This window comes from Pogona vitticeps, chromosome 12, assembly GCF_051106095.1.
Source record: "Pogona vitticeps strain Pit_001003342236 chromosome 12, PviZW2.1, whole genome shotgun sequence".
NCBI lineage: Eukaryota > Metazoa > Chordata > Lepidosauria > Squamata > Agamidae > Pogona > Pogona vitticeps.
The window spans coordinates 23819975-23841002 of record NC_135794.1 but is presented as its reverse complement, the minus strand read 5'-3'; the positions used below and the strand labels follow the sequence as shown (position 1 = coordinate 23841002).

Genomic DNA, 21028 nt, shown 5'->3' with positions numbered 1-21028 from the left:
CAATCCAAGACATTCTCGGCCACTAGGATAAATCTACACTTCAAATGTTTCTGTGGTTCTCATTGCAGCTTCCTTTAAAGTCCACAGTTCCATGGCATGTAGAACATACATAGAACTAGATAATGTACATTTTCAATGACAATTTAAGCCTTTGTTGCGTACTTTATTCTTAATTTTAAAGGAGCTCTTCTAGGCTATCTCTATTCCGACTTCATGGTACGGCGATGGGTTTCATTATTACTATGTATCATTAACTGTTTTCATCTTTCTACTGTATTTTAATTCAGACTTCCCAGGGACAAATAAACATTTTGATGTATAAATGGCGTCAATAGAAGATTCTTCTGCCACACATACTAATAGTGCATTAGAGCCTGGAGAAATTTCAGTTCAGATTGCAGCTGTGGGATGAAGGGTTAAAACCCTACCTTATGTGGGGAAGAAAGCTGATCTAATTAAGGAATTACCCCTCACATACTTTTCTTTCTACATACAGGTTCATACTCCTATTTTATTTTATTTCATTTCACTACTAAAAACCGAAGTGACTTTATTATGTTTTTCTTGGTGGTAAAGATTCAGCATACAATATTTGCTTTTACCCTTACAAGCAGCAAGAGAACAGCATGAATGAAACCCATTCCATTGTCAGCCTCCAGACACCCCAGTCTTATGCTATTCAGCTAGAACTATTAATAGGCATACTTCGGCTTTCTCACTTCACACATTGCTAGAGACATTGCACCGGGAATTACCTGTCAGTTGTTAGCAATATACAAACAGCAAACTTGATTGCATGATTTTGCTAATACTGATTGTATATTTTAAAAATCTAAATATGATGTGTGGTTTAGAGGACTCACAGGACCAACACAGGCAAAAGTACCACTTTGCAACTAGAGACAGAGCTGGCTTAAGCACTGAAGTATGGGCGATTTTCTTCCATCGTTTTTTACGGCTTTGGAAGCTGCAAATTAGCTTGCTTTGGCCTCGATCTGGAACAAGTGCCCTCTGTATGTATGTTAATTTTGCAAACATAGCGCCTTTGAAGGTACACCTCTGGAGAATTAATATGTTTTCACCTCCAGTATTGAAATTGCTCACTTGTCTCTTTTAATTTGGAGACAGCAACAAAAGTGAGTGGCCCCATCTAATTAAAAAAAAGAGGCTAACCGTTTTGTGATAATTTCTATGCACACATGCACACACACACACACACACACACACCTGTGTTTCTCTTGCAGAATTTCACTAAAAGGCTATTAGGATCAGACCCCTGCAATTGTAAGACAAATGTAGGACCACCACTTGTTTTTGTAACTCCCCCGCAGCCCAGGGAGCCTAAGCCACCACAACATAAAGACTCGTAAACAAGCAAACATCATCAAGTTCCCACATGCCGAACATACATCCTTCTTGAACTGCAAAGCACCGAGAAACAAGAGCTCACTGAGACTGAATTCTCATTTAGCATTAGGTTATTTTTCTGGGGATGGGAGATGGGAAAGAAAGAGAAGCCACTTTTTAAAAGTTCGTATGGCGCCTCCTCCTTTAACCCATTTTCACCCTGGAGGAGAGGTCTCCAAGTAGAATACAGGAAGCATTCCATATGCCCAAATGCAGCCAGGCACAGACACCATCCATATGTATTTGTCAGATACAAAAGCCATAGTAAAACAGTGTTTTTTCTGCAACACAAAGCTGCCTTTATTATTTATAGAAAAGTCAGAATGACTTACATAAGTTTCCCCGTAGTCTTCCATCAAGGTAACTCCCAGTCACCCCATGCTGCTTATTTTAGACTACTACCTGGTTTCTCACCAAACACACATGTGCTTTCAACAGTTAGGCACACAGCTTGACCAGGCTTAAAAAAAAAAAAGACTGATGGAATATGGGGTAACTCTAGTGACGAGCTTCTTTAAAATGCTCCTTTCACCCGTTTGCCCCGCTAAGCAACAGAACATAGTGCCCTCATGCCAGATGTTTGGGTGTCAACCTCCTACCTTGGCTCCATCCACACTGATTATTCGATAGCTGTTCCTTGTGCTGTCATAGAAGTAGGAAACAGTTACCGCCTGCTTGCTGGCAGGAACCCAATTCTTCTTGGTGGTGGGATCAATTTGGAAGACATGTGCTCTGGTGGTGAAGATGGGCTGCTCTCTGGAATAGGGAGGGACAGGAGAAATGGAATGCATCATGAGTTTGTGGAAGATGGAAATGTCACACCATTCTGCCCTTGATCAAGGGGAAGTTGATCAAGCCAAGCCCAATGATTGTTACTGTTGTTGTTTTTCAAGAAAAAAACATTCACGATGAGAACTCTCAAATTCCAAAGTAGGAGAGCAAAGCTGCAAAGGTTTGTCACTTGAGTCTCTTGTACCTATTCTGGGTCACATCATCTGATATGTCAGTTCCTTCCAGCCAACAGCCCTGGGATCTGCCAAAAATTACTACCATGGAACAAGCTTGCTTTCTCATTTCATGATGTCACTGACAGCCAAGTGCCATAGTTTAAGAATCCAATTCCTTCCCCCCGGCATGCCTCTCTGCTCCTTTTCCCTCTTAGCTTAATTTTCACTGTACTAAGTATTCTTTCCCATTTTGAATGTTCTTTCGGGAATCTTTTCCTTGCTAATACGTCTGCTGAAGAAGCTCTCCCTCTTCCTGTCACTGAATCTTTGCACATGACAAAGGACTCCCTGTACATCTGAGTGTACAAAAAGTCACTAACATGTAACAGTTCTTATCCAATTATATACAAAATAAATCCCTTATCCCCATTTGATTCTCAGTGACTTTTCAGTTCTTTCCCTATCTTTGTATCTATCTTAGCACTTTCTCCCTCAAGCACACCTCGGCTCTATTGCCTGGGGTTAATGACAGTACTTCGAAAATTCTGGAAGGCCATCAAGGACAGGATCCAAAGGTGACCTTCTGATGCATCTTGTTGTTCTGGGCAGACTTTGTTGGGGAGGGAGTGTCTCTTCCTACAACATCATCCCTAGTAGTTTTGTCAGGTCTCAGGGCATCATTATGCTTCCACAAGTTTCTAGATAAGCAGAGAAATCTCAGGATGAGCAGCACCAGAGGAGAATAAATCTGGGTTCTGTGTGACTTGGAAGCTTGAACCATGCACAGAATTCACTACATTCACAACTAAATATTTTGTGTGACTGACAAGAGGATTAAGATTGAAGCAAGTTTTTGACACTGGACCACAATTCTTATTATTTTGATCTTTCATTCTGTAATATGTTTTTTTTTTAAATCTGCAAACCCTCTGAAGCCAATATGGAGGTGCTACAAAGTTGGTGGGGGGATTGTTCCCTTACCCACACTACAGAACAAAACCTTCCATCAGGGAAACAATAGCCACTGGATTCTACCTAAGCGATCTTATCCATCACAGAAAACAAGATCTGTGTGTAAACTGAATGATAATGAATGGCATTTTTCAACCTGGTCTTCAGTCACAAAATCAAACATGCCCATGTTTAAGCTGTGAACGAGTTAACTCAGCCCTATTACTTTCCCAGCATAAACATGAAAGATAAGCACAGAGTTGAAATTAATTGCATGGATGCATTAATACTCCATCTGATCTGTTTGCTTTTGGGAGGTTTAAAATAATAGGTGATTGCAATTAACAGTATTTTGGTGGAGGCCACAGTTTACTAGGTATACATAAAACTAAGGCCATTATGTAAGCCTAAATATAAATTAATTTATTCAAATCAATAAAACACAGCATTTAAAAAACCCTTAATGATGAGTTTCAATCTGTGTATGCATGTGGTTTGCAGACAGGTTCATTGTATGTATATCTGTATCTATACAGATCTATGGATTCCACCCTTCAACAAACTTTCCCGAGCCAGCTATGAAAATTACAGAGACACCATGTTCAGAGATAGATGTTACCATGTTTCCTTGAAAATAAGACAGGGTCTTATATTAATTTTTGCTCCAAAAATGCATTAGGGCTTATTTTCAGGGGTTGTTTTATTTTACAGTCATGTCATCTTCTGGTTGCTGCACAAGGGTGGAGGCCAGGGTTTCACTTAACTGGGGCTTGTTTTTGGGGTAGGGCTTACATTACGAGCATCCTAAAAAATCATACTAGGGCTTATTTTCAGGTTAGGTCTTATTTTCTAGAAACAGGATAGATGGAGACACTTGCCCTGAGGCATGGATTAGCTTTCCACAGTTTGGGGGCAGGGTGGAAGGATACTAGAAAGGACAAAAGGGCAAAAAGGCTTTATAGCTGGAATCTTTAAACATGAATTCAGTTTGGTTTAGTTTTACATCACTTTGATTTCTAAAATCAAACTCTATTATATATTTACAGAACCTAGAAGTAACAATGAGTTGCAAATAACAAACATTACCAGTAACATATCTGGGATAACAATGTTACCAGCATTGTTACTTTTTGTAAAAAAAGGAAAAGGATACCACTGGCAACTGTGTTACATTTTCATTTTCTTGGTTACATTTTCAGTAACATTTGCTCATTATTCCTGCAGTGGACCATCCCACAGAAGGTCCTTTCCTTGCAGATGCAAAGAATTGGGACCACCTGCAACCCAACTTTATGTCCCATCACTCAGTTATGATCTCACCCATGTGCCCAGCAAGGGAGAAAGTCAAGAATCTGCCTGTTCTGTTCCTAGGAAAATAAACATAAGTAGATCAAAGACCATAGGTCTTTAAAGGGATTACCTGTAAACGTGCAAAAGGTGCAGGTTTCCAGGTTCCACAGAACTCTTCATATGGCCAAGTGATTAAAAAACAAGAACAAACCAACCCATAAATAATGTTCTGAACTTTCAGATCATAACTGCCAAGAATGCAACTGAAAAGTGAGAGCCCAAACATGATCTGCCTCTCAAGCCTTGATACATACAGATCGAACATCTTGTCCTGGAGGATGGAGCAAAAAACAAAAAACAAAAAAGGCCTGCTGTTTTGGTTTGGGGGTTGGTTGATTCCAATCCATTTAAACACTGAGCCTAATCAGAGAAGACAGGTAGGCCAATCAAGCCCTTGTATGCTGCATAGATGTGACTGAAGGACTGACAAATGGAAAGGAAAAAAAAAACCCACACCTTCCTATCCCGATACAGGTTGCAAACTGCCACACACAACCATGTGGCGATCATTTCTACTGTGCTGAAAATACACTTTGCACTTGCCACCTGCAAATGAAAAACACTTTAAAACAAAAGTTGGAATTGAGATGTACATCCTGCTCACATATGGATCAGTAAGCCTAGCAAGACACATTTTCTCCAGAATCTTAGTGCCTGAGGAGGAAACACAGCATTGAAACATCTGACTGTGACGGGTCACTCTGACAGTGTACAGCAGTCTGACAGCAACAAGAGGAAGTCTCGGAGCAAAGCCACCCAGCAATGGCCACCTTATGGGGTTTGTCGCTGTGTGCCTGATTAATAGCTGGTTCAGTCCCATACTAACTCATCTGGGGGTCACGCCTGCTGTAAGCCAAGCTTCTCATACACAGCACTGGCAGCTTTCAGGAAGGAAAGATGAAACGGTGAGGACAGGAACATGACTGACACTATGGGGAGAAAGGGAGAGCAGATGCAGAATGAGGCTTTGGTGGGAAAACAGGCAGGTGGGGAAGGATTAAATACTCCAACGCCCAGGCCAAAAAGGAGCCACTTTGTCTTTTAAGATACTGCAGGGATGGGAAATCAACCCTGAGTGCTCACTGGAAGGGCAGCTCCTGAAGCTGAGGCTCCAATATTTTGGCCATCTCATGAGAAGAGAAGACTCCCTGGAAAAGCCCCTGATGTTAGAAAAATGTGAAGGCAAGAGGAGAAGGGGATGACAGAGGGCGAGATGAATGGACAGTGCCATTGAAGCGACCAACATGAATTTGACCCAACTCCGGGAGGCAGTGGAAGACAGGACGGCCTGGCATGCTCTAGTCCATGGGGTCATGAAGAGTTGGACACGACTTAATGACTAAACAACAAGGGATGGGAGTGAGCAAAGAACAGCTTAAGTCCCTGCCTGGCACAAACAATATATTTGGCAGTCTGTGAGGTTTGTTGGAGGATCCCGACAGCCCAAAAACTGCTTGCTCCTTTCATAGATTCACATTTATCATATGGTTTGCTCCTACAAAGGGGCGGTGGAGGGACTAGATGCTGGGACCTTTCCCCCAGCAGATTTAAAGCACTACAACAGAAGCACAACCCCTTGTGGTGCGTGAACTCAACTCACTGGCACCACTAGTCAAGCAGGTTTTGTCAGGTTTGGAGAAGACAGACCCTTGCAAAACCTGTTTGAATGGAGAGGATAGCAGGACAAGTGTGTATGTGTGTGTGTGGGGGGGGAGTGCACGCCACAGGGGTTGACCCCCAGAACCTGCTTATTACCCGGTGCAAACAAGCACTTGCCTTTGAGCATCACCACCATACATTTATTTGGGCTGTGCAGGGGTGGGAAGGCTTAAAACAAAACTGGGAGATTTAAAGGATTTTTGATTTTCTTCTTATTTTCCTATTTTTTAGTTTATTCTAGTTGTTTTGTATTAGCCATGTATCTGTTGTATTTTATTGTTTAATTTTATATTGGAAGCCGCCTAGAGTGGTCCATTGGTCCAGATAGGCGGGGTATAAATCAAATCAAATCAAATCAAATCAAATCAAATCAAATCAAATCAAATCAAATCAAATCAATCAATCAATCAATCAAGGACTTAAAACCTTAAGATTTTAAATCAACTTATTGTCACGACTTATGTGATTTTACTTTACCTGGAGTAAAATCCCCAAAGGAACTTGTCCAATCTAGATTATATATTTATGCTGGAGAGGTTTTTATGTACATATATATTTGTACTGGGGAAGTATATTTATGTACTTCCTACATAAATTTTAAATATTTTACAGATTAAATATGCAACAAACACAATGTGTTGCTATGCAAAATAGACCCATGAAGCAATAAAAGGCAGCTTTGGTCTTCAAAAAGAAACCATGAAAGAGACTGATCGGTTTCAAATGCCTCGTGCTGGCAGATCTCATGGGAATGATGTTCCACAGATGGACATCACCACACCGAAGGCTGGTGAGATATGTCTACACAGAGGGCCTTTGTCTCTTCAGGATTCAGCTTCAGTTTTATTGACATTCAAAGCAGCCCATTTTGGAGTCCAGGTCCCACCTGCAGGGCCTCTCCTGACCGGAAGGACCAGGACAGCCTATAGAATAACTTACAGAACAAGTACTCACGCAATGCTGGACTGAGAACCTCACAACGTGCCAAAAATGCAGAACAGTGCATTCTCACATTCCCATGGCAACCTTCACACATGAAGGATGTACAGAATTGCAAAGTTCTTAAAAAATAACTCTGTGCACAGCCCAGTTATCCATATGGATCTGAAAGAATTAAATTAACATGAAGAACCTCCCTTCTAGCTGCCAAAAATAATCACTGAAAGAAAGAGAAGTACAGGGGAAAGGTAAAACACGCCTAGATGCCACGTCTTCTGTATGTTAGCCCAAGGACAACAGAAGCAAGTGTTAAAGATAGCCTGCAATTAGAGCTGACAGCACGTGAATGAGTGTTGGAGAAACCTGGTTCTCCAACAGATTTCTCCAGAAGATGAGAGAGACTTAAGTGTTTGAGGAATTAGAAGTGAATTAGAATCCCAACTTGAACACCAATCACAGATCAAAGTAAATTTTCAAACTACATCAGAAGAGAAAAGCTGCTACTATGCACTAAGACACTTCCAACAGTAATCACTTCCCTCTTTTGATAACACCATCCATGAGGTCTATTTCTAACCAAGTTACACCCTTCTGGATAAATTCTTTATTTCCCTCTCAGAATAGTGGGTGAACCTTCACATCACAGCAAGCTAGGAATCTGCAGAAATCCTGATTTGTTGTGTAGGAGCAGCAGATAAGCCAACGAAAGGGCCTTGCTCCAAGTTCCTCTGTCCTATTGCACAAATGTGGGTGGTTACCCTATTCTGGTTTTTCTCATGTCCAGTAAATCAGAGAAAGAAGCCAGGATTTATTCTCTGGTTAGCAGGAGTGATGGAATAGTAGATGGGGAGGGGAACACTCCCTCACCTTGCGTAACAGACCAGCCTATACTGTGTAATGCTTCAACCTGGCTAAAGTAAATCATGGAAAGGGGGTGGGAAATATGTATGAAATAGGAGAGAAAAGACAATGCCACATGCCTGATTTCTGCACTGATTACAATCTGGAAATAATTTCAGTTTAATACACCTCCACTTCAACAGCAATGCATTTTAACTGTGAACCTATATAAGCTTATTTGTGTGTGTCCCTCTCTACCCCCCCTCTCCCTTCTAAGACTAATGCAAGCCAGCAGTCAAAGGGGACTGCAGTAATAAAAGTTCCTTCCGCTGCTACCATCCCGTGTCTTTCTCCGGAGCTGTGCTTTAGCAAAGGCCATTTCAGAGCCCATGCCAGCAGTAGCGCTGCGACAGAATATTTATAATTCACAGGAGAAGCCTCTTACAATTCTCAGCAGAGCTGATACTTAATACAAAACCACTTAATACAAATTCCACTTCACACAGTATGGCACCAGGCACCGCTGGGACCCAGTGCAGAGAGGGAAAGAGAAAAACAACAATATGGGTAGGAATTAAGATTGATCTCAGGCGTTACTGGAAATTTTTTGAGATGAACCTTGCTCTGTTCTAAGCATCTATTTTCCCCTCACTTCACCTTGGTCAAGTCTTTTCCTACATAACTACATTAGAGAAGAAAAGATTGCCTTTTTATTTCTCTAGTTCTCTTGCAGTTTAACCATGTTGTTCATAATTATTTTTCTACTGGATGCATTTATGTCCCACTGTTTGCCCAGAAAGCTCCCAGAGAAAAGAAGAGACACACAACAGCCACTGTCCTCGGGCTTACCGGCTAAAATGGAAGACGCAGCACACAAGGAATAAAGGATGTGGAGGAGGGAGGAGAGAAAAGTGGCCCAGAACCACCACCTCATGGGTAACATTAGTTAAGAAAGCTAACTGGCACATTGCAGAGTTGAAGGATGCGTTACGTCATAAAATCGGCTTTTCAAAGCATTTCTTAGGACATATTGGAAAAAGGCAGTACAGCAAACGGTTCAGTCCAATCAAAAAGCTGGAAAATGTGAAGACGTTCCAGGTAAAAAATATTTACATCCTGCAACAGGTTGTCAGTCGGGGTGCCAAGATGCAAAAGAGACATTTCAGAAAGCTGTTAGGCAACGTCTCACTACAGAGACAAACTGGAAGTTTACAGGCTCAACTGAAGCTGGCATTTTCAGGTACTATTACATCAATAATTAAATCCCAAAATGGGTTCCCAGAGCTGCCAAAGGGTTCTGAGTAATACACTGTGCACAGCCACCCTCTTGTCTCCATTGCCACCTTTTAAAATTTACCCCCAAACCTCTGACTTCCACAACAATTTCACAGTGTGTGTAAAAGGAAGCTGTATTGCAGAAAAAATTTCCTGCATCCTAGAATCCAGTCTTTTTGCACACCTAGGATGCTTCAATGAAAAAGGGGGAAATGCAATGACTTTGGCTTATGAGCCCACTTAGGTAAAGGTAAAGTTTCCCCTTGACATTTTAGTCAGTCATGTTCAACTTTAGGGGGCGGTGCTCATCCCTGTTTCCAAGCCGTAGAGCCAGCGTTTGTCCGAAGACAGTTTTCCGTTGTCACGTGGCCAGCGCGACTTAGATTTGGAACGCTGTTTACCTTCCCACCGAGATTGTACCTATTTATCTACTCGCATTTACATGCTTTCGAACTGCTAGGTTGGCAAGGAGCTGGGACAAAGCGATGGGAGCTCACTCCGTCACGTGGATTCGATCTTACGACTGCTGGTCTTCTGACCCTGCAGTACACAAAGGCTTCTGCAGTTTAGCCCGCAGCACCACCATGTCCCTCTATGAGCCCACTTACTGTTCTCTAATTAGAAGGTATCTGCTTTGAAATATCAGAAGGATGATCTGATCCAGCAGCCAGAGAGAAATGTCAGGCAGCAGTCCTGCTCAACATTCTGCCAACTTCAACTGACATAGAATTCTACCCATTTAGTGATTGGTTTTCCCTGACACAAGCAGCTGGATCTGCTCCCCGTGACCAAACTGGTCACACCTGAGAAGGGCCACCAAGCAGATTTCAAAATGCACAGAGTTCAAAATACAGGGATCTCAGAGGTAAGCATGGGTTGCCTTAATTTGGGTAGTGGAACACACATTCTTGTTTCAGATAGAGCATAGTTAATTTTCCCCACAATTTGCCAAGTTCAGAGATCATCTTAAAGTGTGGATAATGAAAAACAGAAGTGAAAGTCATGCCTGGAGGAGGAGGAGGGCAGAGGGAGAACATGAGTCCAAAGTGACACCATAATGTCATGGCTTAAGATGATGTTAGCCGTAAACAGCTAACACAGATACTCATGGGCAGGCAGATACGCTGTGGACTAGGAACTCTGCCAAACCAGCAAAACATACTTGTTGAAGAACTGAAGGATGAGAGAAGGTAGCTTGAATCATGTGCTAAGGATTTATTCACTCTTGTTCTTTAGACTTCTGCTCTGTTTTTCAGCTTCTTCCCTTGCTTGGAACATCAGGGTCATCCGTGGATTCTTGTCTAGCCGCCTCTGGTGACAAATGCTATCAACAACCTCACAGAAAGCCTTTTACAAATATGAGACAGAGGAGGAAAGTGAGCGAGCGAGAGATAGTCTGCTCCATTCTTTCAGTCCAACTACCGTTCTGCCATAAATAGCTAAGACAGATGCTGGTGGGCAGGCAGATAGGCTGTAGGCTAGTAACTTTAGTAAATTTTCAGGGCTCTACAACACATACATTTCTTTTACATACATTTCCCACTATTTTTAAACTGGCCATTTCCCACCCATCCCATACACAATCCTCCCACCTACACAGTGTTGCTTTCCATTCGCCTCTGAGTCATACATTCAACCAATGATGTGCTCCAGTAAAGTATCTTATATAAACCTCTAAAATCAGATTCTCAAGTACAGTGACTCGAAATGATTCTCTTTCCACTCCAAATTTCAGAAATGTTGGCAAATCTAGGAGAACTTCAGAAACAACCATATACTCTCAATTGTTAGAACTGCCATTGGCTGACTGGGTATTTGTTTTATGCATGGCGTTTAAATTGTTGTTTATGTTTGTGAAGTTCTGTGACTGATGCAAACATACAACAGAACGACTTACATTTGCTGTTGAATACTTCCCATTCCTATCTCATGCTGAACATAAAAACACCTGACCAGTGAGTGGTCAGAGGCCTGGTTAAAAAGAACCTGGGAGGAGGGGGACAGTCTATCAAGCCTTCCCTGGAAGGGAGGTCTTAAAACTAGAATCTGCTGAGATAAACAAACCTTAACTGTAGGACGTGGGATCATAAGGCTACTTCTTAAGTCACGGGGAGCAGAAAAACCCCAAAGCCTCTCCAGTAAGCCAGCACTAGCCCCTGATATCACATCAGGCTGTGACAGATCCTTTGCCATCAGAAAAACCACGTTACAGAGCCTTGCTCTAACCTTCCTTGGCAGCCAGGGCTTCTCTTGGTTGCTTGTGCATTAAGAATTCCCCAGTCATTTGGAGCTAAAAGCTTCCTGCCCTGGTTGGGGGGGGGGGGTCAATGTCACTTGTCATGCCACATTCAGAAATGTAATTACATAGAGGCTGAACTATTTTACAGCAGTGGCATTGGACTACTTGAGAGACGCATATTATTAGTTCCCCTTTATTTCCACCACCTCGAGCACAATTACAGCCCACCAAAGTAATTCCAAGGTGCTATTTCAGGGAAGTTGCTTATTGTATGTATAATGGAAAGCTGGTGCGGGGAAGGCCAGGGGAGGGGACAATGTACACAAACATAGGAAGTACTAGTAGGGGTAGGATGAAAAACAGACCTCATCAATTTACATAGAAACCTTCTACCATGTTTCCCCGAAAATAAGACAGAGTCTTATATTAATTTTTGCTCCAAAAAGCGCATTAGGGCTTATTTTCAGGAGATGTTTTATTTTACAGCCATGTCCTCTTCTGGTTGCTGCATAATGGTGGAGGGCGGGGTTTCAATTACCTAGGGCTTATTTTTGGGGTGGGGCTTATATTTCGAGCATCCTGAAAAATCATACTAGGGCTTATTTTCTGGTTAGGTCTTATTTTTGAGGAAACAGGGTAGAACTAAACCAGCCCACACAGGGCACACCTCCAGCAAATAGCTTTTGTTTTGCAGCCATCATCACAGCAGCTGCTCTTAGAATCGTGTACTGCACAAAACATAATTTCAAGGTGCAGACACAGGTTCCCCCACCCCCCGATTTTTGGAATGGGCTTCCAATACTTAAAATGGAAAGAAAGAGGGGAATTAGAATCAAAAGATGATGAATGCTGGCATTCTGGAAGCCAGAAGAAGACAAATTAGGCCCCCTCTCCCTGCAAAGAAAGAAAGAAAGAAAGAAAGAAAGAAAGAAAGAAAGAAAGAAAGAAAGAAAGAAAGAAAGAAAGAAAGAAAGAAAGAAAGAAAGAAAGAAAGAAAGAAAAAGAAAAAGTGCAACCAAAGAACAGCTGAAAGCCATGATTTTACAATTGCTGACTCGGAAAAAATCGTCTTGAAGTTCATCTGCAAAAACTGGTCTGAGGTGCTTTCACAAAAATGTAATTATTTTCCAAAGAGGTCTGTGGTCCAAAGCGATTCCTCTCAGGTCTTCAGACTCCAGAAGCTCTCACGGCTACTTCTTTTATTTACTCTGACATTGGGGAGAACGGCTTTGTAGTAGAAAATAGTACAAAGACTTCAGGTTCAGTCTCTCCTCTGTCTTGTTTGGAGCATGGGAAGCTGTCTTTATTCTAGGATCAGACTTTTTAATAATGCTAACTATATAATGCCATATTGTCTGTTCTGGCTCACAACAGCTTTCTAAGGTCAACCGCTACCTGACATTCCTTTCACTGAAGATGCCATTCTGCAGGCGAAGTAGGTGCTCTGTAACTGAGCGGATCACACAGCAGGAGAAGGCAGAGACCTTTTAAGTCTAGCATAAAGCACTTACTTATGTTCCTTACAGAGGGAGCAGGGACTGCATCTTAAATCCAACTGGTACTCCCCATTAGAGCAGATCCCCTAGGATCAATGGGATTTACATAAGTACCGACTCACCCCTTCAACAAGTGATTCAATGGGTCTACAGGTAGAGCTGCCAATTGGATTTAGACCTGTAGGTGTATGAGGATTGCACTGGAAAAGAGAAAAACTTAGAATCAGTAGACCCCAGAATTCTAAGGATGCTGGGCCTTATTTTCTTTCCGAATAAAGCAAAATGCTGGTTATGGCTAAAAAAATAGAAAATGGTGATGGCTCAGATTTTTTTTTAGAATCATGAGAGTCATAAAAACTGAAAAATTATACTTAAGAAGCAGAAGCTATTAATAGATTTGGAAGAAATTATGTATGCAGAACTCAAACGGTCTTGACTCAGAATCTGGTTTGCCTAGGGTCTGAATTTCATTTTGTAAGGCCAGAAAAACAAACTCACGTTCCTAGCAAAAAGCAGCCACACAAATAAAAAACACTATGAGAAATCATTCCTTCTACACAATGAGACACACACATTTCTCTTTTGCGAGGTGCCTGCTCATTCTTTCCTTTTAAATTGGCATTTAATGCAGCTGTGGCTTTAACCGGTCACTCACTTCACACCTTCCTTTGCTATGTTCCGCTCTCAAACATAGATAAGGCTAATATCTCCTGTTTTATTCATGAGAACACTGAAATATCTCAGCTGCCGGACTTCCAGTCTGTTTTGTCCTTGGCTTGTGCCCTTTAATTCAAAGTCAGAACTAGTCACTTTGATGTCTGAGTCAGACTCCCAGAATTTGCCTCTCCTCCTTAGAAACGAACAGAAGGGTGTAAAAAAGGTTAAACATTCAAAATAATACCTTCCCCAAAACTAATTCCCAAGGGGAGAGACTGAAAAGTATGCAATAAAGCCACTATGGTGTAACAGGTAATAGTAGATGTTCACTGGGTTGACCCAAGTTTAAATCATCCCTAGGTCTGAACCTCAGTGGGTGGCTCTCAACCACTTACGCTCTTTTTCAGCCTTATAGGGCAATTGTCAGGTTAAAGCTATGAGAAACCATGAAACTGCCTTCAGCTTCTTAGAGGAAAGGCATAACATAAATTCAGTGTTTACAATTGTTGCCATTTTATAAATATATAAATTTATTAAACAAACATCCGACCTAAACAACATAAACCTAACACTACAATAAAATACAATTATATATACACCAGTGCCACCATCACCTTCAGGGCTAGCATTAATAATATTTTTAGATTTCAATCAGGCCATTTTCTCAATGTAAACAATACTGGAGATAAGGGGCAACCTTGTACCTCAGCCTAGGTGTATTGTCTCAGTTATTCCATCATTAACTATTACCCTAGCTGTATTCTGTGAATATAATTGGTAATTATTTGCCTAAAATTACGTCCAAACCCTAGATATTTAATTAATATATTTAACGTATCCCATTCTACTGAATCAAATGCTTTAAATATGTTTAATGATAGTACTCTGGCTTTAAAATTAGTTTATTTAGTTAAATGCATTAAATTAAGTACCCTTCTCATTAAATCTGACATTTGTCTGCCTTGTATAAATCCATTTTGATCTTTTTCAATGTAACTCCCCATAAAGTTATTTAATCTCTTTGCCATTATTGCCATGAATATCTTAGCATCTTGATTTATCAGTGATATGGCTATATATGCTTCCATATTTATGAGATTTTTATCTAGTTTCAATATTAAAACAATAAGTGATTCTTTCCATGATTGTGGGATTTCTTCTCCCATTAATATCTTATTAAAGAACACTTTTAAATTTGGTATAAGAATCTTTTAAAATACTTTATAATATTCTGGGCCTAGTCCATTTGTTCCGGGGGTCTTTCCTGTCTTTAAGTTATTTATAATATCCTCTATTTCTTTATCAGTAATTAACTGCTCCATTTTATTTTTTATCATCATCTAACAGTTTTTTTAAATCAACATTGCTTTTATATAGTCTTCAGTTTTCATTATAGAAGGATTTTTACTAGTATATAAAGTTCTATAAAATGTTTGAAATGCTTCCAATTTCTCCATTTTATTTCATCTTTTTCCATTCAAATCTTGTATTACTCCTACAGCACTTTAATTCTTTTTTATAGAAGACGCTTTAGATAATAACTTGGCGTTCCTGTTACTAAATTAAAAAAAAAAAATCTTTTTAGATAAATTAAGTTTCTTTGTACCTTTTCCAGATGAATCTCTTCCAGTTCCTTCCTCTTTGCTTGTAATTCTACTATAGCTTTCTTATCTCTAGTTCTTATAACTATTTTTTTTCTAATTCATTTATATTATCTTCTAAGTCCTGTATTCTTTCCCCCCACAATTGTTGTCCTTTTTATGAGCGTCAGGTCACTTCCAAGCTATGGTGAACCTAATAGGATTTTTGAGGTATAAATTATTCAAGAAGTAGGTTGCCATTGCCAATCGCCACTGAGTTTCTATGGTTGGGAAGGGATCTGAACACAATCTTCTGAGTCCTAGTCTAACACTCTGTTCACTACACCACAATGGTTCTCATATTTGTGATTAACAATAGTACCACAACAGCAACAACAGATCTTTAATGTCTTTGCCAGACTCCTAGGCCTATGCTTTTCTCCTTACCAATTTTCTCTTAAGAAAGACAATGCCCAACTTTTCATCTGCAACCTTGAAAACATGCCTAATTATTCCAAGTAGAAAACAAAAATTATGCAGTTTTGATATAGGTCAATAATACATTACATGATATTCAGTGCAAGTTCTGAAATCCTATCCAGGTTGTGCCCAAGGCAAGGGGCCTCTATCGACCAACCTTAGTTACATGGTAGCTCAAGTTCACCCAAAGCATTCCAGCTTTATACATTTCCCAGCTTCATTCAAAGAACTCTTGGGGTGGCCATTGACCGTGAATGGAGCCTGGACTTCCTACGGTCTTGAGAAGTGGCTCACAGCCCCTCTGCGAAAGGCAGCTGGTGAAAGGCTTCACAGCATGTAGGGAAGCATTAACAACAAGAGTTCACAGATCAAATAACTGTTAAAGGAGGTGAATTTAAAAACACACACAGCCAATTCTGTAGCTATTCTGCCAATCTGTATGGATAAACCAGGCATGTCTGCTGTCACACCATTTGGGGTATGCAAACTATTTCCCATAGAGAGGGGTGGTGGTGAGGAAACAGGTGTGTATGTGTGTGAATCTGGGCCTATCTTACTCCTTGAGATTCCTTAGACAGTCATGCTCACATTCTCACAACACAAATGTTTGGTCATTTCCTAACTTTTACACAGATTCTCCCCAATATAAAAAACTAAAACCACTTCTAAGGCTTTTCTTAAAGCACTGAAAACCTTCAGGCAAAATATGCTGTCATGCTGGGTCCTTCTCTTTTGCCTTCGATTCAAGTGCTCCCCTCTCTAATGTGCAAACTCTGGGATTCCTCCTCCCCACATATGAATCACTATAAAATGGGCACACTCACCCATCTCAGAATACTGTATGGTTGTGACCAACCATTTAAAGGCTATTCTGAGGGACAGGATCTGTTGAAGGCCACAGTACCTTATCTACTTTTTTCCCCTAATAGGTGCTCCACTGAGTTCCAGAAAAGGATGAAAATAGCCCTCAAATCTGCCCACCTCTGGTCTAGAGAAGTACCACCTCTTGGTAGCCTTGGGGGATTGGGAAAAACCAACCAAGGATAATCAGTCTCTGTCTGGATCTCTGCAACCTGTGCTAAACAACCATCACTGGAAAGGGGTACCAGCTCTATCTGGCCATTTGTAAACCAACCAACACCTCCACACGAATAACTTCTTTAGGCACAACTTATGCACTAAGTACACTTTTAGCTACATCCGAGTGTGGCCACTACTTTCTATTTGCCACAGAAAGCCCTATCTTGATAATACTGGGATGGGCAACATGCATCCTGACAGGTGAGGCTGGAGCTCGTCTCCCATCATTCCAGACTGGTGGATAATAACTGGATCTGGAGACCAACAAGAGCTAAAAGGCACATGTTGCCCACTCTAGCACACTCATGCATGCAGGGTATAGCAACACCCCAAACCAGACACATCAACATTTTAGTCGGCCAACATTTTGATTGCAGGTGGCTGCCATTGTTCACCCATCATCAGAGTACACCTTACCCCCTCATTAATGAAAAAGTCAACACACAGGCACCATCATGAGATCTGGTTACCATGGAAAGGAACAAGCTCACTGGAAAAGACATTCAACAGAAATCAGCAAGGCTTGCTCATGCATACAGGAGAGTTCCTGGCTAGGCTGCAAGTCAGGCTGTTTGTGGCAGTCAAACTTTCTACAGTCAGGCAGGCAAGTTTTAGCAAGTTCAGGATCAGGAAACCTCCCAGTACTAGATAAAGATCCAGCATTTGACACTGTACACAGTGCCTGCAAAAGGCCACACCTGTGGCTACCCCTCATGTATGGAAGCCACCTTCAGAAAACCTGGGAAATGGAACAGGGTTGTTTCCTTCTCCCAGCCCCATTCCTACGTCTGCAGGTGCAACACAAATATGCCCGTGCATGGAAGCAGGCTGGGTGGAGTTCCCTTGAAGTTAACTAATAACATTTCTGAAGTGTATTGCCAAGCAGTCCCTTCCTTCTGAACAGAGACACACATCTGTTAGAGCAAATGGGGAATTCCCACCTCCTATTCAGAGGAAACCACCTCCCAACAGCTCAGCCATTGCTGCCCACCTATTTTCGTTCAGTATGTCTATTCAGGTTGCCCATGTACACATGCATGACAGTGAAAGAGAATCAGGGTAGCCACCTGTGTGTACAAATACCTTCCAATGTCCTTGGTTGTTCCTCTCACCTATGGCTTCTGCCCCACCAACCCCAGTTGGCACGAGCTTTATAGTCACCTCAAGCTGTCTGGGAAAGTAAAATTTCTCTTCATGTTTTAAAGGGGTGCTTATGATCTGAGAGGTGCCCTGCATCTTCCTTGACCCCATGCAAAGGGTGTTAGGAACACATCTCGGATTGTGTGATGAGAGCTGCATGATGGGAAACATGCATGGGGTGGCAAGCATCTTTCCCTTCTATACTTTTTACTAGTTGTGTAGAAGCGGGATTTTCAGCAAGTTTGCACAACAAGCTCCACCTGTTGAAACTCCGTGTTCTGCAGAACTGTTATTAAAGTTGCTGGAACCCTCTCCTCTTTTGCATTCAGCCAGACTTAACCTCTCCAGATTCATCCAGATGTCACTTGCCCCTACAGCAATGGACAGCCGAAACCCATGCATCAGTGGACATTCAGAAGCAAATCAAACGGTCCTCAGCAACCACTTCTAGAAAAGCGTGCACAGAAATCTTAACTTTTTGCCATGTGTTCCTGAGCAACATCGATTCAGGATTAAAACTCACTGAATTCAAGGGGCTCAGCTTCAAGGTAATCTAGCACAACCTTGCAGCTTTACAGTGCAATTCTAACTGTAACATGATCCAGTGGTAGGAGGTTAGGAATAAGCAGAAGCTGCTTCCACCAGTAGAGACGTCCCTGTGCTCACCGACCTTAAGGACTTCCCAGCCGAGCTGCTCTGATGGTTAAGATCTGTTGGCAGAAGATCCAAGGTGGGGGCAAGGGGCAGGCAAGAGAAAGACCCATGTAAAGCCCAGCTTCTCAGAGGGGCTTGGATTCAGCAGGGCTTCAGATGGCTCTCAGTCATCTTGGCTAGTCAGGGTTGCACCCTGAGTGTTGTAAAACTAAATTAATGGGGTGGAGGAAGACAGAAAAGTGCAAATATAAGGTACGGGAAGGGTGCGGTTGTCATCACCCTAAGAAACCAGCCAGGTCTGGTGGCCAGGGGGTCGGACCTAACACTGAGAGTCAAATCTCCTGTCAGCCATTAAAGCCAAGAACTGTGGGACCAGCGCTAACTCTCAGACTTCTCGACCTTCCAGGCCTACTGTGAGGATAAAGAGTGAAGTAGGGTGGGAAAGAAATCTCTGGACGCTATCCTGTACTCCTGAGAAGAAAAGGCAGGAGTTTTTTTTTTTGGGGGGGGGGAACCCAGAACAAACAAAACTAGAGAAAAATTAATTCCAGCTTTTGCCACCTGCATCCTTCCCGCCCAGCAGATGCTCTGTCTGGACTTGTCTCCTTCCCGTTTGCGTCTGATTTCGACTGTATCCCTGGAGGGGAAAGCTGGTCTTAAGCTTCGGCCTCTGCAGGAAGGCTTGCAGAGTTTAGGCATGTCGGAGACATTGTCCCCATTCGGCTTGCCTGACCCCTGCTATGCCGGGAGGGTCGGATCCTGATGACGTCAAGCATGATGCGAGTTCTCTCAATGTGCATCCCTGCCCTCGCCTTGAGTCACACCGGGCTCCCACGCCTCCGCCCAGCAACTTCGGGGAAGGCATCGACGTTCTTGCCGGCGCTCCCCGTTGAGCCGCACATCTCCCCGCACAAAGGAAGCCCCGGCGAAGTCTCAATAAATCCCGTGTGTCTTCCAGGAGCAGGCAGGCTTTCCCGTGAGGAAGCCCTTTGAGCCCCCTGACATGTGCGTAAACTCGAGCTGCGGGAAGGGGCCGAAGACCCCGCCACGCTCAAATGCGGAGTCGACGCAGCCTTGCTCAAAGACTCAAGTTTTCCCTTCTCGCGGTGCGGCTCGTTCTCTTCCTCCGAAGGCTTCTTTAGACGACCGCCAAGGATGGGTGATGGACTACAAGGCCCATCCTCCCAGCCCGAGGACACCTGCCCTGTCCCAGGATCTCCCTCCCACCCCCGCCGGCACCTCCCCGGCTCGTCCACCCAAGCAGGCGCAAAGGTCCCCAAAGGCCGGCGACGACCATCTCCTGAGACATCCACTTCTTCAGCGCCGCGGGGGGGGGGGGTACGGGGGACGTCGTGGCGGGTGTCTTAGTGTCGTGCAAAGACGCAGTGGGGTTGGGGGGTCGAAGCCCCCCTCCCGCCACCATTTTAGTCCTCAGCTGGCCCCGCGTTTGAAGGAGAAAAAAAGCCCCACACCCACTCCCCTGGCGGGGCTGCCCGCGCTCGGCAGGACTTCCAAAGCAGGGAGGGGGGGTCAGTCGGTCGGTCTGTCGGGGCGCCCTCCCCGCAGCAGAGCCCGCCTCCCCAGCGCCCCGTCCCCGTCTGTCCCTCTCGCGGGCCCCGGACTCACCCCATCTCCCGGCACTTCTCGCCCGGCTGGAGCGGCGCCGGCGGGGAAAGCGCGCTGGCCGGCGGGGTCTCGCCTCCGCCGGCGGGCAGCGCAGGACGCGTCCCGACCTCGCACATGCCTCGGTGAGGGGGGCGCAGGGCAGGGAGCACCGGCGCCTCTTCCTGCGGGACGGGGCAGCGAGGATCGGGTGGCGGCGGCTGCTGCTCCGGGGCGCCCTTTGCGCGCCGCTGGCTGGCTGGCTGGCTGGCCGGCTCTGCCTTAATTGCCTTTTGTTCTTTTTACATAAGCGCCGGGGCTGGCGGGAGCCACGCAGCCGCGCGCCCCCTTCTCCTCCTCCTCCTCTTCTTGCTGCTGCTGCCGCGGCGGCGGCTGCGGCTGCTTGGGAAGCCCCTGCGCTGCCTGGCTCCGCTCGCCGCCCCCTCCGCCTCCCGTGCCGCCGGCTCCCCGCTTGGGGAAAGACGGGCGGGGCGGCGGCAGGAGGAGGAGGAGAGACGGCGTCCCCATCCCCGTCCACCTGCTGGCCGGCTCACTCGCTCCCCCTCCTCTGCCGGAGAGATGCCCGCAGCCGCTTCCGAACCCGGGGAACGGGAGGGGGGAGGCGTCCCCCCCAGGCTGAGCGGCCGGGGTGGGGTGGGGTGGGGGTGTGAGAGAGGGAGCACCTTCCTGGGCTGAGACAGATGATACTGTTGGACTACAAGTCCCAGGATC

The 21028-nt window shown here is 43.8% G+C and overlaps 1 protein-coding gene across 2 annotated transcripts in view; it reads right to left on the bottom strand.

The window, feature by feature from the left end:
• Nucleotides 1–20584, bottom strand: part of HOMER2 (homer scaffold protein 2) — a 50085-nt gene extending 29501 nt beyond the window's left edge. Inside the window, exons 1-2 of one of the 2 annotated variants that reach the window (XM_020790165.3) lie at nt 20321–20584; nt 2007–2163 (exon numbers count right to left, since the gene is read on the bottom strand). In XM_020790165.3, coding sequence (XP_020645824.3) covers nt 2007–2163; nt 20321–20436 — 273 coding nt within the window. In that variant the 5' untranslated portion in view covers nt 20437–20584. The remainder of the gene's footprint in view (nt 1–2006; nt 2164–20320) is intronic. The other variant, XM_072981612.2, reaches the window with a different exon arrangement.
• Nucleotides 20585–21028: the final 444 nt, after the last annotated feature.